The sequence below is a fragment of the Macaca fascicularis genome, chromosome 4, assembly GCF_037993035.2.
Source record: "Macaca fascicularis isolate 582-1 chromosome 4, T2T-MFA8v1.1".
In the NCBI taxonomy this organism is placed as follows: Eukaryota; Metazoa; Chordata; class Mammalia; order Primates; family Cercopithecidae; genus Macaca; species Macaca fascicularis.
Window position 1 is genome coordinate 132925814 of NC_088378.1, and position 27655 is coordinate 132953468.

General features: G+C 40.0%; 1 protein-coding gene across 2 annotated transcripts; it reads left to right on the forward strand.

The window, feature by feature from the left end:
- Window positions 1-1636: 1636 nt before the first annotated feature.
- Window positions 1637-27341, forward strand: GLO1 (glyoxalase I). Of its 2 annotated transcripts, XM_045390227.3 has the most exons (7): window positions 1637-1776; window positions 16551-16604; window positions 16725-16807; window positions 19175-19315; window positions 20480-20547; window positions 21259-21348; window positions 25906-27341. In XM_045390227.3, the coding sequence occupies exons 3-7, from the start codon at window positions 16746-16748 to the stop codon at window positions 25992-25994; spliced, it is 450 nt and encodes a 149-aa protein (XP_045246162.1). In that variant the 5' UTR covers window positions 1637-1776; window positions 16551-16604; window positions 16725-16745; the 3' UTR covers window positions 25995-27341. The 2 variants fall into 2 exon arrangements, with proteins under 2 accessions (XP_045246162.1, XP_045246161.1); XM_045390226.3 differs by lacking the exon at window positions 16551-16604.
- The last annotated feature ends 314 nt before the right edge of the window (window positions 27342-27655 follow it).

Genomic DNA, 27655 nt, shown 5'->3' on the forward strand with positions numbered 1-27655 from the left:
CAATTCCTGAGTTTAAAAGGTTTAAGGTCTAGCTCCATATAGAAGTCCTGTAGTTCTAATAGACTGTGTTTTGATGAAATACCCTCAATAAGTTAGTATGAGGTGTGCTCAACCTTTCTGCTGAAATCCTTATCCTGCCCATCCTTCTGCAGTGGACATCTATGGTTCAATTTGCCTGGCCATCCTCCCTTCTCATAAGAATATCATTGCTCTTATTTTGGGGAATGGATCCTCGCCAAACTCCAACCAGGTGGTCCTAATCCAGGTTGCCAAACACAGTGCTTCAGTCACAGTAGTAAGCACAGGTCATAGGCCAGGCCAATCACAGCTCCTTCTTGGATTTTCCAATTTGATAAAATCCACGCTGGCTGGATAAAATCCAGAGCGAGAATTTACTCCCTCTCCTAGTGAGAGGACAGCTGCCAAATTTCTAGTCTCATGGAGCTGGTGTCTGACAAACTGAAGCTGAGATGCACAAAGAAGCTGAGATGAGAGATGGAGACCTCTTGGTGGTGGCCAGGTGGCTAGTGCCATATATATCCCTACCCAACCTCATTTTGGTTAGGTGAGCACCAGTCATTCCCACTTATTCTTTTAACAACAGGAAGTATTTAATGAGCATCTACTACGAGTCAGTCATTGAAGACACAGTGATGACTCAGCCTTCCAGTGAACACAAAATATATATTAACGTAAAAAGTACTGCAAGTTATGGATATTTGGAACCTAAGCAGACAAACCATGACTTAAATCTCATTTAGGCTGGGCACAGTGGCTACATCTGTAATCCCAGCACTTTGGGAGGCTGAGGCGGGAGAATCGCTTCAGCCCAGGAGTTGAGACCAGCCTGGGCAACATGGTGAAACCCCCATCTCCACAAAAAATACAAAAATTAACTGGGCGTGGTTTTGCGGCCTGTAGTCTCAGCTAATTGGAAGGCTGAGGCCGGAGGATCGCTTGAGTCCAGGAAGTCGAGGCTGCAGTGACTGCAGTGAGCTGAGATCACACCACTGCACTCCAGCCTGGGTGGCAGAGCGAGACTCCGTCTCAAAAAAAAAAAAAATTTAAAAAAAAGAAAAAGGAAAAAAAAGAAAACTTATTTAATTCTCACTAAATCCTGTTAGGAAGCTCAGAGAGAGGGTCAGTAATTATTGCAAGCTTCTGGCGCTAATATATAGCGGAACCAAGACTTGAACATAGGTTTTCGACTCAACAATTGTTTTAATTACTCTGTGTTGCTTAAACTGAGAAACCTCTGAATCCTTACAATTTTAAAAGAACAACTCACAGTTCTCAGTTTCCATCGGATTCAAATTTTCTACCAAATTGCAGCCCTGAGGTGTGAATGGTTACCAAACTTTAGTTAAACAAACAAAATTAGTTCATTAAATAACAGAGAAAGCACTCTGCCCAGCCTGCGTTTTTTTTTAACGAGTTTGCCTTCTTTATGCGCAAGGCTCCTTGGGAGTTGTAGTCTGAGGCATAGTCCTGTGGGTGGAGGCGCTGACTCACTGGGACCCAATCAGCAGAGAGTCAACTTGCTCTCCGCGCAGCGATTGGCTGGAAGTCAGCGGTCGCCCGCCCACGGCGCCATCGCGCGGTCCCTAGTTAAGGCGGCGCAGGGCCGAGGCGGAGCGTGGGTGACTCCTCTGTTCCTTTGGGTCCGGTCGTCTGTGATACTGCAGTGCAGACATGGCAGAACCGCAGCCCCCGTCCGGCGGCCTCACTGACGAGGCCGCCCTCAGTTGCTGCTCCGACGCGGACCCCAGTACCAAGGTGGGCGCAGGACCGAAGGGAACGGCTCCCCGAGCCCCGCTAGGCCGGGACCGGGCCGCATTCTATCCAACCCCATCCCGCCGCCGCTGCAGGTCCGCCGGCCTCGGGCGGGCGGACGGGAGCGCGCTGGGAAGAGGGATAATGGTGTTCGATGGGGCGATGGTGGGGCCCGCGAAGTGTGGAGGGGATCCGTTGCCTCAGCTGGTTTCAAAGACTGCGACCCTGTTTTGAATTGGCTTGTTTATGTTGCGACGGTGGCTGGAAGCCAGGCCAACCCGGGGTCAGGTTTCCCAAATCAGTCGCCAAGGCCCACGAGAACAGTAGTTTCAGAACTCCCAGAAATAGGTTCAAAGATGCCTGTCCTGTGCCAGACCTGCCCAGCCTCGTTTTTCCTTACCACCCTGACTCCAGTCTTAACTCCTGCAAACTAATTTGATCGCTTTGAGTTTAACCGCGCCCAGAATTTCACTTTTGCTTGCATGGCCTTTGCTGTGGGTCACAACCGCCCTTCTTGCCTTCCTCGTCTTGGTGGGGCCCAGGAGAGATTACAGAATCACAGAGTTTGGATCTGAAAGGAATCTTAGAAATTCCTTCTCTTACCCTCTCGTTTTACAGTAATGACCCAGTAACAGAAATGACCTGTTGCATACGAAGGCTTTCACTTACCGAACATGTCTTTACTGAGTAAGAATCAGTGTAACTCACTCAGGTGGGGTGTCTCGGTTGCAATGTTAACATCAGACAGTTGGTGGGCGCGGTGGCTCATGCCTGTAATCCCAGCGCTTTGGGAGGCCAAGGCGGGCGGATCACGAGGTCAGGAGATCGAGACCATCCTAGCTAACACCGTGAAACCCTGTCTCTGTTAAAAATACAAAAAAATGAGCCGGGTGTTGTGGCAGGCACCTGTAGTCCCAGCTACTCCGGAGGCTGAGGCAGGAGAATGGCGTGAACCCGGGGAGATGGAGTTGCAGTGAGCCGAGATTGTGGCACTGCACTCCAGCCTGGGCGACAGAGAGAGACTCCATCTCAAAAAAAAAAAAAAAAAAAAAAGATCAGACACAGTAACTGCTATTTATTCCAGTGAAGTCATCAGTGTCTGTAAACGCCTTTGTATTTATTCATTTGACTACATCATTTGTAAATTCCTTGAAGATTGAATATGTGCTTCGTGCAGACCTCTAAAAGGGATAGATAAGTGGTCCATGACTCTGGTGCCTGCTTGTTCTTTACCTTCAGGGCAAAGAGTCAGACACCACTCATTGCTAAAACTTTTGACTAGCACCTGGTACTTGGCTTAAGAAGAATGTTAGTCATTGCAAAATTAAGGGGGAAGGTAAAAAAAATTCCCTGTCATACTCATCTCACTTGTATTTCCCTTAATATTAATACCTGGTTTTTTCATGTAATATAAATTGAGTCACTCAGTGTAAAATATTTTCCCAGATAACTAGGGGTTTTATGTAATGGATTATTTCAAATAAAAAGGATTCCAGGGAGATCTTTATAAAATATACTAAGAGTAAATGTCCTTGCAGCTTAGTTTACATTCCATAGTATCTAAATTTCTCTTGATGATTTGGAGTAATTAATTTTGAGGTCAGTAATTTTTGGCCATAGGAATACCACATGGAGACATAAAATGGAATATATAATAATAGCTGGTATATATTGAGTGTGCCAGGCCCTGGCTTGGTTTTTAAGTATATTGTTTAATTTAATCCTAATAACAACCCTATAAAGAAGGCATAACTTGGGCACATAGAGGTGTTGAGTGATTTGCCCAGGGAGGAGCCCACACCTCCAGCCTCCACCCTGTTCTGCTTCTGGGGTGCTGACTCCAGCAGTAATTTTGGAATTTGCTATCGGAGGAACCTGCTCCCAATATTTCAACGTAGGTTCTTTCTGTTTTCCATAAGTGTTGGCTGGCTGAGATATAAAGAGAGGAATTTTACAGCTGGGCCACCAGGGGTGACATCACATTATCAGTAGGACTGTGATGCCCCCTGAGCCTCAAACCAGCAAGTTTTTAAAGGGTTTCAAAAAGGGGAGGGGGGTGTAAGAACAGGGAGTAGGTAAAAAGATTACATGCTTCAAAGGGCAAAAAGCAGAACTACTGATAAGGGTCTAACAAAGATCACATGCTTCTGAGGGAACAGGACAAAGGGCAAAAGCAGAACTACTGGTAATGGTCTATGTTCAGCAGTGCATCTATTGTCTTGATAAACATCTTAACAGAAAACAGGGTTCAAGAGCAGAGAACCGATCTGACCACAAATTTACCAGGGCAGTTTTTCCGCATCCTAGTAAGCCTGAGGGTACTGCAGGAGACCAGGGCATATCTCAGTCCTTATCTCAACTGCACAAGACAGACATTCCCAGAGCAGCCGTTTATAGACCTCCCCCCAGGAATGCGTTCCTTTCCCAGGGTATTAATATCAATATTCCTTGCTAGGAAAAGAATATAGCGATATCTTCCCTACTTACACGTCCGTTTATAGACTCTCTGCAAGAAGGAAAATATGGCTCTTTTTGCCCAACCCCGAAGGCAGTCAGACCTTATGGTTGTCTTCCCTTGTTCCCTAAAAATTGCTATTATTCTGTTCTTTTTCAAGGTGCACTGATTTCATATTGTTCAAACACACATGTTTTATAATCAATTTGTACAGTTAACACAATTATCACAGTGGTCCTGAGGTGACATACATCCTCAGCTTACGAAGATAACAGGATTAAGAGATTAAAGACGGGCATAAGAAATTATAGAAGTATTATTTGGGAACCGATAAATGTCCATATTAAAATGAAATCTTCACAATTTATGTTCCTCTACTGTGGCTCCAGCTGGTCCCTCCATTCAGGGTCCCTGACTTCCCTCAACAATTTGCCATAAAGGAAAATAAAAAACCTCAATGAAGGCTGGGCATGGTGACTCATGCCTGTAATCTCAGCACTTTGGGAGGCTGAGGTGGGTGGATCACCTGAGGTCAGGAGTTCGAGACCAGCCTGGCCAAGGCAAAACTCTGTCTCTACTAAAAATACAAAAATTAGCTGGGCGTGGTGGCGGGCACCTCTAATCCCAGCTACTTGGGAGGCTGAGGCAGGAGAATCACTTGAACCCAGGAGGCGGAGGTTGCAGGGAGCTGAGATCATGCACTGCATTCCAGCTTGGATGACAGAGTGTGACTCTGTCAAAAAAACAAAAAAACCTCTATGAATTAAATTCAGTTTGACCACTTGATACATTTACACCATATGTAAAGAAGATGGTAAATACTTTGGGGATACTTGGATAAACAAGACGAGGTTCCCTCCCTTTACCAACTTATATCAACTCTAATACACAATGGACCTGGGGTTAGTGTGCTATTGAAATTATAAATCACCCTGGGATCACAGAGGAGGTAGAGGTTTTTAAAGGTAGCATCAGTGGAATAGGTTATGCACAGGATATTTGGAGCCTGAAGACCTGCATTTGAATCCCCACTTCTGTCATTGGCTGCAGACCTTGCCAGGGCACTTGGGCTGAGTTTGTAGAAAGAGCATAAACATATCTCAGAGAGCTGCTATGAGGATAAAATGACATGTATTATGTTCTCTAAACTATGAAGACTGATACAATTCAAGGTTGTATTTCAGTTGTGGGGATCAGGGCACACATCAAAAAGATGGTGGTGATGGGCCCATGCCTTGATAGATGAGTAGGATTCCAACAGAGTACATGGGAAGGCATTCTAGATGAAGGAAACATCTTAGCAAAAATCTAGTTTTAGGATGGCAGAATTGCAATGCAGGGCAGGTACTGGAGGGTTACTTAAATGTTATTGGTTGCAGGTCAGGTTATCTCAGCAGTGGTGGGAAAGGCTAACATAGTAGGTTGGGGCCAGATTCTGGAGTCAGCTTTGAGTGTCGCATCTAAGGAAGTTAGATTTTATATAGATTAGTGGGGAATGAGTCAGGGTTTTGAAGTATTCTATAAAGTAGATAGGAAGGATCCAAGTCTGGAGGTGATTAGGCCACTTAAAAAGCTCTTCCAGAAGGTGAGATAAATGATGCGGGTCTCGTTTGTAAAGAAAAGAGCAGCAGTGGCACAAACTCAACTTGTTTTTTGATCATTAGCATCTTCATTGTAAAAGAAGTCCAAAGAATGTATGGCTATACCCATTTTGGGCAATCTTTCTGGGCTTTCTTTAAAAGGTCAGATTCTCTTGGCAACAGAGGGAGACTCCATTTAAAAAAAAAAAAAAAAAAAAAGATCAGATTCTCCTTCCAAGTAGTGATCTCCTGAAGATCTTTCCTTTTTTACTGTCTGTATCTGTGTCCACTGATACAGTAGACAATGTCCTCAGTGTTGCTGTTATTTCTACCACCACTACCAATGTCTGTTTTCACATCATTCCACATATATATGAATATATATATATATGTGGGGCCCCTGTCCAATCGAGGTAGATTGGTAGAATTGAATGCAGTAGAAGGGAGAATAGGGAATGGAAAGGAGGAAGGAAGAAGGGCAATGGCCAGATAAATGGCTATTCTAGGCATAGAGAATTATAATATATACAAAGGCATAATGACATCAGAGAACTGAGGCAGGGGCCTACGGGTAACACAGTGAATGAAGTTATAAGCAGTGGGACTTGAGGGAAGGGTGATCAAAATAATCATTGGGGTACTCAAAGAAAATATGAGAACTCCCATTATATTCATTTGTTTTTCTCACCCTGTAATGATGTCTATTTAAATGATAAGGGTATGAAATAGAAAATGTTTGAGATGACCAGTTTAGGGGAGTGGTGATAACCATTGGTGTTAGAGAAGTATACAGCTACATATGTGCTTGCATTTGGGACTGTCTCTCAAACGTGTTCGGGAAGCACTGCAGTATTGGTTTTTAAGCCAAAAATGACATGACAGGGTTTTCTTTATGGAAAGATCACTCCAAATTGCATGCACATAAGCCTACGAAAAGCAAAGAGGTAATAGTCTAAGCAGGAAGTAGTGAGGACTTCTTGCTTTCCTCAAGATACACTGAAGGCAGTTGAAAAGCTCATTTTTAAAAGACCGGAGAAAACAACTTTGTTCACTTTTGTTTTGTGGAAGATGTGACACCTAGTAATAAAGAGTTAACAAACCCTTTCCCCTTTTATGAAAATTTGACTTTTTGTTAACTCCCTAGTTTCCCAGGAAACAATGAAAAATCGTGTTTGTTGCTTATGGTAAAAATAACCCAATTGGTAAATTGCATCTGGAGAGGGAGAATTGTAAATACCTGAAAGGAAGCCGTAGCTTTGGACTTCCCTGATTGTAGTGACTCTTATAACTGTCCCTTGTGGAGATTCTGGAAGTTCTGCCTATGGAGTTGTTACTAGAGATACTGGCTCCTGTGGTACATGGGGCCTTCTGCCCTAGAGTGATTCTCATTCATATCCAGTGTGAATCTTCTCCCTGTACCTGATCTGTGTAGACTCCTGTAAGGACTCCCACTGAAGAGGAACACCTACCTGATACTTCTTTGTTGGCAATCTGTGTTTTTCTAACTGATACCCTTTTGAGTAAACTGGTACCATGTAAGGCCTATGGCTATGGTTGTCTTACAAGTCTGGATGTTTAGTTGAGCCTTAAGAAGACTTTTGGGGCCGGGCCTGGTGGCTCACGTCTGTAATCCCAGCACTTTGGGAGGCCAAGGTGGGCAGATCACGAGGTCAGGAGTTCGAGATCAGCCTGACTAACATGGTGAAATCCTGTCTCTACTAAAAATACAAAAGAATTAGCCAGGCGTGGTGGCACGTGCCTGTAATCCCAGCTACTTGGGGGGCTGAGACAGGAGAATAGCTTGAACCTGGGAGGTGGAGGTTGCAGTGAGCCGAGATTGTGCCATTGCACTCCAGCCTGGGCGACAAAGCAAGACTCCGTCTGAAGAAAAAAAAAGAAGGCTTTCTGTTGGGAGCAGTATAACACTTTTGAAAGTTATTTGACAGACAAAGTAGATAGTCTCTAAAGGGAATTGGTCTCAGTCTTATTAAGGTTGAAACACAACACTTTTTAAACCAGAGAAATTTTTTAATTTCTGAAAACATGGCTAATGCAAGTGTGGAACTTCTCCTTTCTGCAGACTGAGGGTAGCAGAGGTGCTATGGTCTGAACGTGTCCCCTCAAAATTCATATGTTGAAATCTTAATTCCTGAGGCAGGTATTAGGAGGTGGGGCCTTTCAGAAAGTGATTAGGTGGGTCATGAGGTCAAAGTCTTCATGATTAGGATTAGCATCCTATAAAAGAGACTGTAAAGAGTGATCAAGCCCTTCTGCCATGTGAGGTCACAGTGCAAAGATACCGTCTATGAGGACAGAGACTAAATCTGCAAGTGCCTTGATCTTGGACTTCCTAGTCTCCAAACCTGTGAGAAATAAATGTTTGTTGTTTATAAGCCACCCAGTTTATGGAATTTTTGTTACAGCAGCCTAAATGGACTAAGATAAGAGGCAATGGAGATTTTAACTTTAAGTAAGATGTAACCTCTTACAAAGCTCTGTAGTAATACTTCTAGAGAAATAAGTATCTTCATCACTAGAAGCAAATTTGAGATTTCGTAGGGAGAAAACACAAAGTCAAACAACGTTTTTATCATTGTTGTGGCTTTTTGACCAGTTTTGATTCATCCTGAAAATAGACATATTGTAACCAAATACACTCATATCCCATTGTGAGAGGCAATTGTATAAAATTCATTTAGAGACTCTGCTTCTGACAAGATGAAGTAGACATACTTTTCCTTATTCCTCCTGCTAAGTACAACTAAAAACTCTGGACATGATATATAAGACAAATATTGGAAGACTCTGAAAGGTGGTGAGAAGAAGGTAGACTGGCTAGGGACCTTGAGACCCTAGAAACAACAAGGTGATGAGTTTCCTAAGTTTTCTTTTTGCCTAATATAGCCCAGACTTGAAGCTGAAGAAGCTAGTAACCTGGAAATGCTGATGGACATAGACCAAAGAAAAGCCTAATGAAAGCCTGCTCTCTAGCCACAGGATCTGGAAATGGGCAGTATTTCCTGGCAAGAAAGAAAACTTTTAGACAATAACTGCTCTACTCCAATTAAACTCCATAGAAAACACTGGGGCCTCAGTCCCACCCATGCCAGCAAAAGCTGAGTGGGGAGCCTAGATTTTCCCCCAACCAGATGTAATGAGCTGCCCAGCCTTCCCCTGCCAAGGTGAGTAGGGAGCCAGGACTTTCATCCTGCCAGGCCTTCCCCTCTTGGGGAAAAATCCCCTTTAGGAATGAGGAACCTAAAATTCCACCCCAACCCAGCAGTGGAAATATTTAAGATAATTATAAGTGGAAGAAGGTACAGGGATTTAAAGAGAGGTGAGGTTTCTGTACCTTGTTCAAGCTAATAAAATGATGTCACCAAATGACTGATAAGTTACGTGTGTGTATATACATATACACATGTATGTCTGTATATATGTGTATGTGTATATGTATATATACGCCATATGTGTATACATCTATAGTAGCACCTAGAGCCACCACTTAAAAAGCTATACAAAGAGATACATGCAAAAACACTATAGGTAAATCAAAATTGAATTTTAAAAATGTTCCAGTGACTCAGAGAAAGGCAAAAAGAAGAAAGAAAACATTAAAAAAGAAAGAACAAACAGAAAACAAACATGAATAAAATGGCCAACTTAAGCCCTAACATTTCAGTACTTACATTAGATATAAATACATTAATTAAGAGCCAGTGATTGATAGAGTGGATTAAAAAATGTGCCACGGATGTATGCTGTCTACATGACACTCACTTCCAGTATGATAGAGATGAGTTAAAAGTAAAAGGATAGAAAAGATAAATCATGCAGATATTCATCAAAAGAAAGCAGGAGTGGCTATCTTGATAAGAGATAAAGTAGTCTTTGGAGCAAAGAAAATTACCAGACATAAGAAGTACATTAGAGAGTGATAAAAGAGTTGTGATTGACCAAGATGACATAGTAATTATAAATGTATGTTACTAAACAGCAGAGCTATGAAACACATGAAGCAAAACTGATGTAACTGAAAGGAGAAATAGAAAAATCTAAAATTATAGTTGGAGACCTCAACACTACTCTTTCTTTTTTTTTTTTGAGACAGGTATCACTCCTGTCACCCAGGCTGGAGTGCAGTGGTGCTGTCTCAGCTCACTACAGTCTCTGCTTCCTGGGTTCAAGGGGTCCTCCTGCCTCAGTCTCCCGAGGAGCTGGGACTACAGGTGTGCGCTACCACACCCAGCTAATTTTTGTATTTTTTGTAGAAATGAGGTCTCACTATATTGCCCAAGCTGGTCTTGAACTCCTGGGCTCAAGCAATCCACCCACCTCGGCTTCCCAAAGTACTGGGATTACAAGCTTGAGCCACCATGCCCAGCCAACACTCCTCTTTCAACAATTGATAGAACTAGACAGAAAATTAACAAGGAAACAGAAGAACTCAACAATATCATCAACAAATAAGATCTGATTAGTATTTGTAGAATGTTCCACCCAACAACAGAGTTCCCCTTTTTTTTTCAACTATCTGTAGAACATATACCAAAGTAGACCATGTCCTGAGTCCTAAAGCCAACTTCAGCAAATTTAAAAGAATCGAATGATATATTCTTCAGCCACAGTGGAATCAAACTAGAAATCAGTAGCAGAAACATAGTAAGAACATCTTCAAGCACTGGGAAACTAAACAGCACACTTCTAAATAAATTTTCCATGGGTCAAAAAGGAAGTCTTGGGAAATTTTTAAATATTTTGAGCTGAGGCCGGGTGCGGTGACTCATGCCTGTAATCCCAGCACTTTGGGAGGCCGAGGCGGGCGATCACGAGGTCAGGAGATCGAGACCATCCTGGCTAACAGTGAAACCCCATCTCTACTAAAAACACAAAAAATTAGCCGGGCGTGGTGGTGGGCGCCTGTAGTCCCAGCTACTCGGGAGGCTGAGACAGGAGAATGGCGTGAACCTGGGAGGTGGAGCTTGCAGTGAGCCGTGATCACACCACTGCACTCCATCCTGGGCGACAGAGCAAGACTCTGTCTCAAATATATATATATATATATATATTTTTTCTTTTTTTGAGCTGAATGAAAATGAAAAAGGGATCGTAGCTAAACAGTGCAAAGGGGGAAATTTATAGCACTGACTGCATACATTACAAAAGAGGAAAAGTCTCAAATTAATAGCTTAAGCTTCCTCCTAAGAAACTAGAAAATGAAGAGCAAAATAAACCCAAAGGAAGCAGAAGGAAGGAAATAGAAAAGCAGAAATTAATGAAATTAAAAACAGAATATCAGTAAAACAGAGCTGGTTCTTTGAAAAGACCAGTAGAATCGACAAACCTGTAGCAAGACTGACAATGAAAACAAAGAAGCACAAACTACCAATATCAGGAATGAAACAGGAGATACACTACAGACCTTTCTGACGTAAGAAAGATAAGGGAATACTAAAAACAACTTAGTATACATAAATTTGACAACTTGAATTGGACAAATTCCTCATCCAATATGAACTCATATGATGAGTCCTATAACTTAAGGCAATTGGATTTATGATTAACAAACTTCCAAAGAAGCTCTGTCCAGACCCAGGTGATTTCACTGGAGAATTCTACCAAATGTAAAAGAAGAATTAACATCAATTATACATAACCCCTTCCAGAAAACTGAAGACAGGAGAACACTTCCCAATTCATTTGATAAAGCTAGTATTACCCTGATACCAAAAACAAATGAAGACAGTACAACAAAACTACAGACCAATATCTCTAATGAATATAAATGTAAAAACCCTTGACAAAATATTAGTAAACAGAATTCAACAATATATATAGAAAGAATTATACACCTTAAGCAAGTAGGGTTTATATCTAGGATGCAAGGCTGGTTCAGTATACAAAAATCAGTCAGTATAAACCACCATATTAAAAGGGTAAAGAAGAATCACATGATCATATCAGTTGGTACAGAAAAAACATTTGACAAAATTCAACACTTATTCATTTTTTTTTTAAGTTCAGAAAAAAAAAAGGAATAGAGGGGCATTTCTTTAACTTGATAAAGAGCTTCTCCTGAAAAGTTAGAGCTAACATTACACTCAGTGGTGATGCTTTCTCCCTAATTTTGATAATAAGACAAGGATGTCTGCTGTTACCACTCTTATTTGACAAAGTTCTGAAAGTTCTAGACAGTGGAGTAAAGCAAGAAAAGGAAATAGACATATAGGTTGGAAAGGAAGAAGTCAAACTGTCCTTATTTGAAGATGACATGATTGTCTATATAGGGAATAATAAGTAATTTACAGAAAACTCTCAGAATTCATAAGTGAGTTCAGCAAGGTTGCAGGGTACAAAATAAACATACAGAAATCAATTGCATTTCTATATACTAGCAAAGAACACACAGGCACCAAAAATTTTAAAATACCATTTACAATTGCCCAATAAAATGAAATACTTATATAAATCTAGTAAACATTTACAGGACGTATATGCCGAAAACAGCAATGGTGATGCAAAAAGTTATAGATCTAAATAAATGGAGAGATTTATTGTGTTCATGATTGGAAGACTCAGCATAGTAAAGATGTCAATTCTCCCTAAATCAATATACGTGTTTAACACACTCCTTATCAAACTTTAAAGACAGAGACAGAGTTATTCTAGATTGAAAGGCAAAACAAAAAAACTAGAATAACAAACAATTATGGAAAAGAATGAAGTGGGAGGAATTTGTCTACCTGATTTTAAAACTTACATAGCTACAGTAGTCACTACTCTGTGGTATTGGCAGAGCGATAGAACATTGAAATACAATAGAGAACCCCAAAATATACTCACACTAGTATGCCCAACAGCTTTTTGACAAAGATGAAAAGCAGTTCACTGGAGGAAGGATAGGCTCAACAAATGGTGCTGAAGCAATTGGACATCCTTAGGTTAAAAATGAAGCTGTACCCGATTCTCATCCCTTATGCCAAAAAAAAAAAATCCATTTACTGGTGCTTAAAGGGGCCTTAATCCTTTGGTTCACATCCTTGCCTCACTTTTTTTTTTTTTTTTGAGACGGAGTCTCGCTCTGTCGCCCAGGCTGGAGTGCAGTGGCGCCATCTCGGCTCATGCAAGCTCCGCCTCCCGGGTTCCCACCATTCTCCTGCCTCAGCCTCCCGAGTAGCTGGGACTACAGGCGCCCGCCACTACTCCCGGCTAGTTTTTTAATATTTTTAGTAGAGATGGGAGTTTCACCGTGTTAGCCAGCATGGTCTCGATCTCCTGACCCCGTGATCCGCCCGCCTCGGCCTCCCAAAGTGCTGCGATTACAGGCGTGAGCCACCGCTCCCGGCCCCTTGCCTCACTTTTATAGTTTTGTAAGGATTGTATTGTAGGCAGGTAGGAAATGCACTAGAAATATCCTTAATTGTACCTTTGAAGTTTTCTTGGCCGGGCACAGTGGCTCACACCTGTAATCCCAGCACTTTGGGAGGCCGAGGCGGGTGGACCACAAGGTCAGGAGTTCGAGACCAGCCTGGCCAATATGGTGAAACCCCATCTCTACTAAAAATACAAAAATTAGCCAGGCGTGGTGGCAGGCGCCTGTAGTTCCAGCTACTCAGAAGGCTGAGGTAGGAAAATAGCTTGAACCCGGGAGGCGGAGCTTGCAGTGAGCCAAGATTGCCCCACTGCCCTCCAGCCTGGGTGACAGAAGGAGACTCCGTCTCAAAAAAAAGTTTTCTTACAGTAGTTTTGTTAATTAAATTTGGAGAGTGACACTTCCCCTCCCCTTGAAAAAACCTTATTATTTCTATTGTTCACCTTTTGATAAGGCAAGGCACAGGAGCAAATCTTTGTCACCCAGTAGCCATCCCAGTAAAACCAAAGATAGTTTAGGCATAAAAGACATCTTATTTTTATTGTTCTAAATTTAGAGCATGATAAGGGAAAGACACAGTTAAGTTAAGGACTGTCAGGTGAGACAAGACATGAGCATAGCATAAATCTTTTTAAAACAGGAGATACATGTATTTTAAACGATATTTTAGAACCATACCAATACACAGCAATAATTTTTAGGAACTTAACTTTTTACAACAGAAACTTTTTCTCAAGATCATGCAAGTGTTTACAAGAGGCACAGGGAGTTAACAGACTATTTTGGTGATATAAATAAAACTCTGTTATCTGAGCATAGAATAACTTGATCATTTTTTAAAAAATAAGCCCTACTTGTTTTTATATCCATTTAACAATTTGTAGCAAAGGATTTATAAGCCTCTATATTGTAAATAAATTCACTAACATTGAATATATCTTTTTTTGCCACGTATACACTTTTTAAAGTGAATGTTAATATTCTTTATGTGTATGTATTTAGGCAGATATAGTACATAGTTCTCTTAATAATAAAGTTAAAGGCCGTAACATTAATTTTAAGATATAATTAATCTCAATAGCATATTAAGTGATACTTGTTTTCATATGCATATGTATATATGTATTACGTTTTTAAAACTTAATATACCATTGTATATATTCCCATGCCATTAGACTTAATATACCATCTGTATATATCTCCATGCCATTTAATGTATCTCTACGCAGCATTTTAAATGTTGTCCATAATATTCTATTATACCTGTGTTATACTATCTAGCTATTCCTTTGTTGTTAGAGGAAGTTAGTGGTTTAAAAGCAAGGACTTTGGAATCAGATTGCTTGGGCTGGAATTTTTTCTCTGCCACTTACTTTCTCAGCAGTAAAATGGGGATGATAATAATGTGTATCTCATGGGCTTGTGAAGATTACATGAATTAGTTTCTGTGAATCTCTTAGAACAGCATCTGGCACATAGTTATCGTGTAAGTGCTGTGATGGATGCCTTTGTACATAAATCTTTGTCAGAGTATTTCCTTAGAATTTTAGAAAGAGAACATCTTGGTCAAAGAATATGAATTCTTAGACTGAGGCAGGTGGATCATGAGGTCAGGAGTTCAAGAACCAGACTGGTCCTGATCATGAGGTCAGGAGTTCAAGAACCAGACTGGTCAACTAAAAATACAAAAAATTAGCTGGGCATGGTGGTGCGTGCCTGTAGTCCCAGCTGCTTGGGAGGCTGAGGCAGGAGAATCGCTTGAACCCGGGAGGCAGAGGTTGCAGTGAGCCAAGATCGCACCATTGCACTCCAGCGTGGGCAACAGGAGTGAAACTCCATCTAAAAATAATAATAATAATATTTATTAACACCCGCAACCTACATTGACTGTACATAAGACTTTGTCCTGCAGGTGGCTTCCTCAAGCAAACATTGTAACCAATAGAGAAGCAGCTACCACTCATATTAGCTGGGAAAGAAGGATGTTTGTTATTTTGGTAGGGTTCACAGTGCCTTGTTTTAATATATGCTTAGACCAGAATATGAAGTGGATATGGTCTTGCTGCCTTAAATTTTTTTTTTTTTTTATTTTGGTATCACATCATGGCAGCCACAGAGTGACTTTAAATATGTTCAACAGGAGAAAACCAAGGCCCAGGTGTGAGTACCAGGCTAGCACTTGGATGTGCAGAGCTACTTTTCTCTTTCTCAGCTGCTTGATAAAACCGAGACCTTTAGGACTGTAGCATCTGACTGAGAAAAGCTATCCAAATGTTCTAGAAACATTTAACCTGCCTGGTATGTGATTATAAGCTGCAAATAAAGAATTTAATTATTATATTTATTAGGATCAGTTTTAATAAGATAAAGTAGTTTTTAGGCTAGTTTTGTTTTAAATGAGAATTTTAATGCTTAAAAGACTATATTTCATTTACTTGAAATTTAGCAAAAGAGAAAAATATAATTTCCTAATGATGCTGAATGAACTATATTTGTATTTTATATGATGTGGGTTATATAGGAGAAAAATAACATGTGGCTCCAAAAGAAGTGGTCAGAATTTTCAGGCCTGTTTTGTCAAGCCATGGGTATAACAGAAAAAAAAAAAAATCTGTTAGGAAGCACCAGTGAGGTTCACAGACTCATGTTCTGGAAGGTACATACGAATGGTAAAGGGAGACCAAAAATTAGAGGCCTCAGACAGTTAATTAGTGTCAGCTTCTTATCTATAACATGGGATATGAATATCTATCGATAGTGATACCATGTAGAGTTATTATACATAGTTAAGTCCTAAGTCAAATTATTAATGCTATTAATAATCTTAACTCCATGAATTTACATACCTTCTACCCTTTCCTCAGTTAAGCCTTCTGTTTCCTGGTAAATAAGTTGAACAGTTTCCCAAAGGTGTTAGCAACAGTAACCCTTTTAGTTATTTAGGAGTCTAGGATCTTGTGAGCAACTCTTTGCTAATTTGCATGGTCACCAGTAAATGGTTCTAGAAGGGCATTTATGCCTTCATTCAACAAATATTATAGTGATCAAACTCTATGTGTAAAATCAGTGTCTTGATTTGGGTAGCCCCAAAGCAGACTAGAGAGAAAGTTGTGGTTTTAAGTCGTTTGAGAAGGAGTCCCAGAGAGCTCTGTGGAGTTAGGGAGAGAGGGTGATCATAGGTGTATACAAGTGGATTACCAATGTGGGCAACTGAGGTTTAATCCTGCTGGGGATTCTTTGAGGGATTTTGTGGTACCTGCCTCCGAATTGTCCCACCAAGGGACAAGGATGCCAGGTTTTTTATCCACCATTGGTTGAAGGTCATTTCTGCGGTGTAAACTTTCTGACACTTTGGACTTGTACCACACAGGGGCCTGCAACCAGAAAACACCACTGGGCAGAGAGCCCTCGCAAGTTGTAGGTGGTAAGTTAACAATTGTGTTATAATGGTGGACTGTTTTTGTATGTTGTTACAGAGAGCACAATTAATATTAGTAATAAATGGTAAAAGTGAAAGATGTTTAATATAAATATTTTTCCATAGGATTTTCTATTGCAGCAGACCATGCTACGAGTGAAGGATCCTAAGAAGTCACTGGATTTTTATACTAGAGTTCTTGGAATGACGTAAGTCAAGTACTTAGTGGCACCTTAATGTTTAAATATATAGCTTTGCAAATCTAGAGAGTGTTTTCAGACCCATCTTAAAGTTTGTTTCAGAAGTAACAGAAGTTCTTTTGGCCAGGAGTCTGTGATTAGGCCTGGCTGGACCGGGCTTCTCTCTTAAGTTCTTTTTCTTCTCTATCCCAGCCAGCCTGAAAGGGCAAAACAAGACAAAAATAGTTGCATTTTCTCCAGCCTGCCTTCTCTGAGAGCTCCCAGCTAAATCCTTAATGTATTCAGACCGCTTTTGATGTTCTGGCCACTTTTAGCCTCTTGTTTACTTCAGAAAAGTTATAGATAATAAGGACTTACAACTTAGAAAACCAATGGGTTTACTTAAAAGTGACCATCTGTTCCATTTTTCTAGGCTGTGTTTTCTTTTGCTCAACAGGTCATATCCACTGATCTTGCAATCCTAAAGCATATTTATTTGTTTATTTTTCTTTTTTTCTCCAGCTTTACTGAGGTATATTGAGAAATAATTTTGTCACAATGTTGATTTGTTTCCCTAAGTTATGTGAGCATTTTGTTTTTGATCATATAGATATATGAATAATAAAATAATCTTTAAATTTAGTGCCTAGAAAACCTCCATTCACATTGAGAGAAAAATTTAAGTAATGTATGTCTATATTTGGAAAATTTGACCAGTTCAGAAAAATACAAAATGAAAAGTGATGGCTTCCCTCCCCAAGTTCTTCTCCCCAGAGATAACTGCTGTTCAGTTTATTATTTTTTTCTAGAAAAAGGTATTATGAATATATTTATAACATATTTAAAGGACAAAATGAAATCAGATTTATTGAACACTTTGCCAGGCACTTCAAATGTTATTTTGTTTAGTCTTCACATCAGTCTTAGGAGGTAACTTTTATCCCCATTTCACAGATGGAAAAAACAAAGCTTAACAAGATGGAGTTACTAGCTCCAAATCCCATGGTTGACATATGGCAGGGCTGGAACCTGTATCCATTGTCTGATGGGCTCTAATGTTGACTTTGTGTGTGGAGCCCTCCTATTGGAGGGTATAACTTGGGTACAAGTTGACAGTAAGCTGGAAGATTTGCACAGCTGAGAAAAGCAAGTTGCAACAGTTTCATTTCCTTCAGTCCCGTCTGATTGGTCCATAAGGGTTGTGTAGTCTGCTTTAGTAGGTGCAGAGATTGTTTTGCATGATTGGAGTATTTGAGGTGTTTGATACTTTATTATAAACATGTTAGAGTAAATCTTATTTGTGATAAGTCAATGCAAGGATCTAAGTGGGCCAAGGCATATTATATAGCAGTGATAATGAAATAAAAGATTGGAAGCAGAACTCTAGAAACTTACCATTTGCTATATGCTTCAGCCATTTGCTCTTATTGATTATGAACAAGGTCATCTTTGAGCATTTAATCCTGAATAATCTAAAGAAAATCATATATGCATTCTCATGCCACCTTACTCCTTGCCAAATAATCCTACACTATTTAAAGTCACTTAAAGTTCAGGGCTTCAGTTATCTTTCTTAAAACCTCAGGATTCATACTTCATTCACTCTTTCTCTCCTATCAGTCTCTTCTACTGTCTCCTTCCCCTCAGAGAAGCGTAAGTCTTCTCTGTTCTAGAATATTCCTTGCCCTCTGCTCCCTTGCCCACCTCCCCATTGTCACTGTCATGCTTGCTACTGTTTTACCTGCTCACCTGCCATTCTTTCTCCCCAGTACAGTATAATCCAGCTGATGCTTTCCCATGCTGCTGACATTGCTCTCATGGGACCTTTCCATATCTCATGAGCTTTTCTTAGTCTTAATATGGTTTGATCTTTCTGCAGTATCTGATACTGTTAGCCACCTTACTGTTGACATTCACGTCTTCTGTGATATTAGTCTGTCCTTCCTCCTTTCTTACCTTAACTTCCTTTTGTAGATGTTTTGGCATAGTAAGAACACAGTAAATGTGTTTATTTAACTGAATGATATATTTATATATGTGTTTGTATGTGTGTATATATATGAAATAACAAGGTTCTTTATATTTTTCACTACAAATAAACAGAATTATCTTTTGGAGATAGCCGTTTCTATTTATTAACAAGTACCATAATTTCAGCTAAATGTTATATTTAAATAATTGATGAATTATAGAAGTTTTTATTTTTGTATTTCAAATAGTTACAGACGCATTTTTAATACTTTTCACTGACTTTTCCTCCTGCTTCTTCCATTAAAATAGGCTTACTACATATAGCTCTTCTTTTTAGTAAAACTTGAATATTAAGTTATGTTGATTATAGTATGAATTAGCCTTTCCTGTTGTTAATGATCCAGGCTTGTTGTTTTTTCATTGCAGGTTAATCCAAAAATGTGATTTTCCTGCTATGAAGTTTTCACTCTATTTCTTGGCTTATGAGGATAAAAATGACATCCCTAAAGATAAAGAGGAAAAAATAGCCTGGGCGCTCTCCAGAAAAGCTACACTGGAGCTGACACAGTGAGTATGAGTTTCTATATTTGTATATATTTTAGATTTTTTAAGGTAGTTTTTAAAAATCTTTTTTGTTTTGTTTACTTACCAGTATAATTCAAACCAGGTCTGCCTAATCACTTCACATTTGTAATAATATATTGAAGTGTTTTTCATGCGTCTTTTGATCTTCATATTTTTTTTTTTAGAGACAGGCTCTCTGAAGCCTCTAACTTCTAGGCAGTCCTCCTGCCTCAGCCTCCTGAGCACCTTGGACTACACATGTGTGCCACCACACCCACCTAATTATTTTTGTTTGTTTTTAGTAGAGGCATAGAGACAAGGTCTCACTATGTTGCCCAGGCTGGCCTCAAACTCCTGGCCTCAAGTGGTCTGCCCACCTCGGCCTCCCGGACTGCTGGGATTATAGGCATGAGTCACCACGCCTGGCCCATTTGTCTTTTAGATAGAGAATATAAGACCCTGAAATTGTAAGATATTTGCCTGATTGTCACTAACTAATGTTTAGGTACTATAATTAGTCTTTCAGCATCCAAAAATTTATTCTTTTATTATTTTGCTACATTTTTGATCTAGAAATGTGATATCATATGTTCCTTTAAAAACTCTTCAAACCATTTTGTAATAATTAACATTCAAATTTGATATTTTTATAACATGAACACTTAAAAATGTAGGCAATTTCTTTACGTTGTTTATCTGCACACTTTAACAACTACCAAAAGAGATTGGTTTCAGAGTGTGTGATTTCTCGTGTGTCCCTTGATTCAAAATAAAGTTTTGGAATCAGGCAGACTTAGATATGAGTCTGTGACTCTAAACAAGTAAGTGGCAGTTTCATCAATAAAATGGAGATGTTCACATCTAGCCCATGGAGCTGTTTTAAGGCTTTAAATGAAATATAAAGTACTGAGCACAATAAATGAGCATTGTTATTATTCTCATTATTGTTCTTGTCCAGTACCTGTATTTACTGTCTCCTTAGCCTAGTTAAAATCATATGTTGCCCATTTGTCCTTTCTATAGTTGAACACTTAATATTTTTGTAGCAGGGGTTAGGCCAATTATGTAAAGTAGCATAGAAACATGGTAAGATTTCAAAGACGTTACTTTCTTTTCAGAATATCTATTCCCTAGGACATTGTAGCTATGTTTTCCTTCCTTTTGTAGCAACTGGGGCACTGAAGATGATGAGACCCAGAGTTACCACAATGGCAATTCAGACCCTCGAGGGTTTGGTGAGTTTGCCTGTGTGTATGTGATATATATAGATTTGTGTGATTTTGTATTACGTGTATAACTATGATTTTAATAAACTTAAAACATTAATGTCCTAATTAACTATGATCAATTTATTAGAGATATGATTATTTTTATTTTCCACAAATAATCTTATTTAGGAGTTGTTTAATTTCAGAGTCTCGATCTAAACATTACGTTTACTGTCTCACCATGATTTACTTTTAAGTCTCAGAATTAATTTCCAGTAGACTTTTTTTTTTTTTTAAAAAAGCTATAGTTAATACTAATCCCAGTTTCTGCGAGCACATACACTTCTGCCTTGCTCTCCAGTCTCTCAATCAAGACGACAGTATTGCAGGCTTCAGCTGGCTGCTGTAGTCAATGCCAACCACAAACCTATTAAGTATTAGTAAACGATTACTGTTTTTTGGTGTAGATTATTCTTAACTGATTAGACTGTATATGAGCTGATATTGGTTAATTTTAAATAACTTATAATTCAGGGCAACTAATTAACTACTTATACCCAGCCCATTAGACCTATATTTGTTCTTTAACATATTATAGATTTTGAACCTACCTAAGTTGGTTCCTAAGTGCCTTATGTTTTGAAATAAACAAGTTCTGGGAGCTACTTGTGGTACTTGGACACCCTGTTGTAATTATTTCTTCCTTCTCTCTGCTTTTTTCGGGGGGTACCACGTAAGGTCACATTGGAATTGCTGTTCCTGATGTACACAGTGCTTGTAAAAGGTTCGAAGAACTGGGAGTCAAATTTGTGAAGAAACCTGATGATGGTGAGTCTACTATTTACTGTGTTCAGGCCTGTCTTTAGTTAATAGTTACTAAGCACCAAGAGACGCCACTGTTGTAGTAAAACCCTTTTGGCTACAAGTAACAGAAGTCTCCATTTCAACCAGATTTTTAAAAAAGAGAAATGACTGGAAGAATATCCGGGTATCTCAGGGAACTGAAAGATAGCAACTAGGGTGGCTTTCCAAGGGACTAGACACAGGACCTGGAGAGCCATCAAAACCCTAGGCTCCCTCTCCCTCTCCCTGACCCCACCCCTTTCTGTCATTGGCCACCAGCTTTCACTATCAGTGTGTATCTTTCCACCCAAAAATAAGTTCCTTAAAGTCAATTTTATCTGATGTTCATATAACGACACCAGCTCTCTTTAGTTCATAATCACATGGTGTTTCTTTTTCACCTTTTACAACCTTTGTATGTCCTTATGTTTTAGGTAGGTTTTTTGAAATAGCATATGTATGGATTTTGCTGGGTTTACATGTATTGTTATTATTTTACTTTGATCTCTTTCTGAAATATTTCAAATTAAAATTGAAATACTGAATATTTCAGAGTCTCAATCTAAACATTTGAAATATTTCACTGTTTAATTTCACCTTTTTTAAAAAAATTTAAATATTTAATAGCCAGTGCTGGGTGAGATGGCTCCCGCCTGTAATCCCAGCACTTTGGGAGGCCAAGGCGGGCGGATCACGAGGTCAGGAGATCCAGACCATCAGGGCTAATATGGTGAAACCCCGTCTTTACTAAAAATAGAAAAAATTAGCCAAGCGTGGTGGCATGCCTGTAATCCCAGCTACTCAGGAAGCTGAGGCAGGAGAATTGCTTGAACCTGGGAGGTGGAGGTTACAGTGAGCCGAGATCGCGCCATGGCACTCCAGCCTGGGTGACAGAGCAACACTCCGTATCAAAAAAATATATATATTTAATACCCAAATCTTGTCCCCAATAGGAAAGGAATTTGCTTCACTCCATCCTCATTGTGTCACTATTACCTAGAGTGGGATAGTATTGATTTTATTTTTTAAAGATAATAATACATATATCAAGGTGTTTGATCACTTTTTCATTTATCTCTTGTAGTGTCTCCTTTGAGACAGGATCTCACTCTCATCCAGGCTGGGGTGCTGCAGTGGCACTGTCATAGCTCACTGCAGCCTTGAAACTCCTGGGCTCAAACAATTCTCTGCCTCAGCCTCCTCCTAAGTAGCTAGGGCCACAGGCCCATGCCACCACACCCAGCTAATTGATTTTTTTTTTTTTTGTAGAGATGAGTTCCTGCTATGTTGCCCAGGCTTGTCTCAAACTCCTGAGCTCAAGCGATTCTCCCACCTTGGCCTCCCAAAGCACTGGGATTATAGGCGTGAGCCACTACGCCCAGCCTTTTTAGCATCTTTTGGATTTTTCTGTTCTTTTATTTAAATACCTCAACCAAAATGGTCTTTAAAGGGGTTTTTGTTTTTGTTTTTTTTTTGAGATGGAGTTTTGCTCTTGTTGCCCAGGATGGAGGTTGCTCACTGCAACCTCCGCCTCCTGGGTGCAAGTGATTCTCTTGCCTCAGCCTCCTAAATAGCTGGGATTACAGGCATGCGCCACCGCGCCTGGCTAATTTTCTATTTTTAGTAGAGATGAGGTTTCTCCATGTTGGTCAGGCCGGTCTCAAAATCCCAACCTCAGGTGATCCGCCTGCCTCAGCCTCCCAAAGTGCTGGGATTACAGGTGTGAGCCACTGCACCCAGCCCTTTAAAGGATTTTTAAGGCAAAACTTTTGAGATTCTGTGTAACTGAGAATGATGCCTTTATGTCTGAAGGACAGTTTTATCGAAAAGCCTAGGTTTAATTTCCTTCTGTCTTGAAAATACTCTTCCATTTTCTTTTTGCGTATGATGTTGCTGTTGAAAAATCTGTCAATCTATGTTCCTTTGTATATTCTTCTGTCTTATTCTAGAAGCTTTTTATATTATTTCTTTGTCCTCGCCTGCATTCTGGGAGATTTCCTCAAACTAGAATACCAAGTAGCTAATTATCTCCCAAATGTGTCTGTTCTGATATTTAATTCATCTATTTTTTTCTTAAACACCTGTTATAATTTTGATCTCTAATTTTTGCTTAGTTTCCTTAATATGTTCTTATTACTTTTTTTTGAGATGGAGTCTTGCTCTGTTATCCTGGCTGAAGTGCAGTGGTGTGATCATAGTTCACTGTGACCTCAAACTCCTGGGATCAAGCAATAATCCACCTTAGCCTCCTGAGTAGCTGGGACTACAGGCAAATGCCACCATGTATGGCTAATTTTTTGTTTTTTGTAGAAACAGGGTCTCACTGTGTATCTCAGGCTGGTCTCAAACTCCTGGCCTCAAATGATCTTTCTGCCTCAGCCTCCGAAAGTATTGGGATTACAGATGTGAACCACCACACCCGGCCGGTCATTACTTTTACATGTCTAAATAGTCCCTGGGACTGGGCATGGTGACTCATGCCTGTAATTGCAGCACTTTGGGAGGCTGAGGCAGGAGGATTGGGAAGATCACTTGAGGCCAGCAGTTCAAGGCTGCAGTGAGCTATGATTGTGCCATTGTATACCAGCCTGGGTGACATAGCAAGACCTTGTTTCTACAAAAAGGTTTTTTTAAATTATCTGGGCATGGTGGCACATGCCTGTAGTCTGTATGCCTAGCTACTTTGGAGGCTGAGGTGGGAGGATTGCTTGAGCCCAGGAGTTGGAGGCTGCAGTGAGCTATGATCACACCATTGTGCTTCATTTCAGTATGAGTGACAGAGCAAGACCCTGTCTCCAGAAAAAAAAACGAAAATAGCTCTTGGTCCGTTATTCTAATATTTCTTCTGTTTGAATCTATAATCCATTGCTTTGGGGTTTTTTTATGGTTATGTTTCTCAAATTATTATTTTGTCCTCTCAACTTTTTTCCCCTGCCACTGTTCACTATTATAATACATCAAGCAGTGTGAATAGGAGGATGGCCAGATCCCTGTCCTTAACAACCCACATGATCTCAGGACAATGGGCTGGATAAGCCTAGACCAGAGATTCCTAGGCACCTAGAAATGAGACTTAAACATTTCACCTTCCACAAAACAACTCTTCAGGTCGGATCTTCCCACTTCATCCCTCAGGGAAGCAGTGTTAGTAGGAGACACTTCCAATAGTATTCCCTAGCCCTGGGCATGGAGAGAGGGCTGGGGAGATCATTTGGCCCTACACGTTTTTCTCAGTCTCTCACAAGCACAAGGCTCCTGCACTGCCCTTGTTTACTGCTAAGGACATCTGAACAAGCGAGAGGGCAGGTGCTGATGCACACGGCAGTGAGGGAGGAGCAAAAACAAAACTCTGTTCTCCCACAGCCATTATGTACTGCCTTCTGGTCCAGGCCAGAACTACCACCTCCCACACAGCCCAAGTTAAAACAGTCACCCCACCCCATCCTCACCCATTCTCCCCAGCCGTCACCAGCAGGATTTCTTTCTTTCTTTCCTTCTTTTTTTTCTTTTCCTTTTCTTTTCTTTTTTCCCTCCCTCCCTCCCTCCCTCCCTCCCTTCCTTCCTTCTTTCTCTCTTTCTCTTTCTCTCTCTCTCTCTTTCTCTCTTTCTTTCTTTTTCCTGCATTTTCCATCTGTGTTCCTCTAGGATTTATACTGGGACACTGGGGAAAGGAGCCAGAGATAAGAGTCAAACCAGTTCAACATATTGGTCCCCAAATAAATTTCTGAGGTCACATTTTTCCATTTAAGCAAACAGCTCTGACATACTAGACTGTCAATCTCAGTTACGAATTCCTGGGAGAAAGACTCTCGCAGAACTTGGGTTGCTGAGGATAGTGTTTAAAAGGGTTTGTATGACCCAAGTATCTGGGTCTTTTGGTTGTGGGGGTAAGCCATGCTACCGGCTCCCTTCAGCACCTCCGTATTTTCTTTTTCTTCTTTAAAATAAGACAATTTCTGTAACTACTGAACTGGTAGCATGGTATCATGAAGGTGAGGCAAATGCCTGATACCTAAAAGATGCAGCCAGTCCCACAGTTTATTTCAGGAGGGCTGGTATTTGCAATGTGTGCAAGATAACATTTTAATCATTATGAAAAGTATGACTTTGGGTGACACTGACAATAAGAATTTTTAAAAATTAAAACTGTAAACAAAATAATGTACTTCATTAAAATGCAAAGTAAATTTTAAATTAATAAAAGTTTTTAAGGCCAGGTACAGTGGTTTGTGCTTGTAATCCTACCACTTTGGTAGGCAAGGCAGGAAGATTGCTTGAGGCCAGGAGTTTGATACCAGCCTGGGCAGTACATTGAGATCCCGCCTCTACAAAATCAAAAAATTAGCCAGGCATGGTGGTGTGTGCCTGTGGCCCCAGCTACTTGGCAGGCTGAGCCCAGGAGATCAAGCCTGCCTTGGGCCGTGATCGTCCCATGCACTCTAGCCTGACATTCAGAGCAAGACTCTGTCTCAAAGAAAGAAAAACATTTATATGGTGTTTTCTTTTTCAGTCTTTTCAATAATGAAAAATTTCATTTCACAGGTAAAATGAAAGGCCTGGCATTTATTCAAGATCCTGATGGCTACTGGATTGAAATTTTGAATCCTAACAAAATGGCAACTTTAATGTAGTGCTGTGAGAATTCTCCTTTGAGATTTCAGAAAAGAGGAAACAATGTGATTCAAGATATTTACATACCAGAAGCGTCTAGGACTGATGGATCACTGTCCTGATTCAAATTATTCTTCAGTCCATTTCCCCTTCCTATTTCAGATGTTCTTTTTCGCCTAACTGTTCAGTCATTCTGGTTTTCAAGTAATGCTTTATCTTATGTCCTTGAATATAGTTGTATAACTTTACTTTTTAGGTAATATTAGAACAGTTCCCTTCAGAGGCTGCATTTGCCGCCTTCTGCCTCCTAAATATTACTTCTCTTCAAATCTGCCTTTGAATCATTTAAAAAAAAATTAACATGTTTTTGTTGTGGCTATCTTCTGGGGTTTCAATTCCTCAGAAACAACTTTTTTCACAATGGAAAGTAAAGAACACTGAAACAGTGTTCTTTCAGTAAAGTACAAAGTGTTTTTTTTACGAAAGAGAAGGTACTCTTGAGAGCAATTCAAAATCATGCTGATGAGGATACTGATAGAAAAAGTAATTTCTTCTTATTATAAAGTACATTTAAAGTTCAAGGACTAACCTTATTTATTTGGGAAGGGGAGGAGGAAGGAAATGATACGGTACCCAGACACCGGGCTAGGCTGCAACTTTATCTCATTTAATATTCCCAGCTATCGTGTGAGAAAAAAGCAGGCTAGGCATGCGAAATCACTTTCATGGATTATTAATGGATTTAAGATGGCATAAATCAGCTCAACTCAAGATTTCATAATTTTTAGTATTTAGATTGTGCCTCAAAGTTGTAGTACCTCACAATACCTCCTCCACTGGTTTCTTGTTGTAAAAACCTTCAGTGAGTTTGACCACTGTGCTCTTGGCTCTTGGTCCTGAGTACCGTGGTGAGGGAGTAAACACTAGAAGTCTTTAGTACAGAACTGCTCTAGGGACACCCGGTGATTCCTACACAAGTGATGTTTATATTTCTCATAAGGAGTCTTCCTTACCCCAAGGTCTTCATGATGCCAGTAGCCATATATGATAAATTATGTTCAGTGATAACTTAGTTATCAGAAATCAGCTCAGTGGTCTTCCCCGCCATGATTGACATTTGATGGGTTTTTAAAAATCAAAGTGATTTTGAAAATCTCTAATGGCTCAGAAAATAAAAACTTCCAGTTTGTGCACGACTATATTTAGATTTTTCTCTAGACTCTAGTGGAAGACCTTTGGAAAGGCCATGCCAACTGTGCTTGTCCTGCTAGAAGCACTTTATGTTTCCTTTTTGGGTGAAATGGATTTATGTGAGTGCTTTAAACAAAGAGCAATACTTACAGACTGAAATAAAATGAAACTTCAAATAAGACTATGTTTAATTTGTAAACCTTTGTCCATCATGTCCTTTCTTTAAAAAAAAAAAAAAAAAAAAAAAAAAAAGAGCTCCCCTTAGGGAGTACTGAAAGGATTTGAAAAGGCTTGTAGGCTCATTCTGAACAGAGAACGGTTGTGATTCTGTACAGCCCGTAAAGCAGGTAGTATCTGTGGATCAGGTGGGAAGAAGAAAGTGAATAAGGAATAAAGGATTGTGGTAGGTAAAGTGCAAACAGAACATCAAAAGGTAAGGAACTTATGAAGACCAATTTCACATGTTGAGTAGTAGAACTGACAAACAGGA

What these genes read in the sequence shown, in the direction of transcription:
- GLO1 (XM_045390226.3), top strand. Translation starts at nt 1,693, where the DNA reads ATGGCAGAACCGCAGCCCCCGTCCGGCGGCCTCACTGACGAGGCCGCC. An exon ending in ACGCGGACCCCAGTACCAAG is followed by an intron (nt 1,777 to 16,724) that starts GTGGGCGCAGGA and finishes ATTTTTCCATAG; the next exon opens with GATTTTCTATTGCAGCAGAC. An exon ending in GCTACACTGGAGCTGACACA is followed by an intron (nt 19,316 to 20,479) that starts GTGAGTATGAGT and finishes TTCCTTTTGTAG; the next exon opens with CAACTGGGGCACTGAAGATG.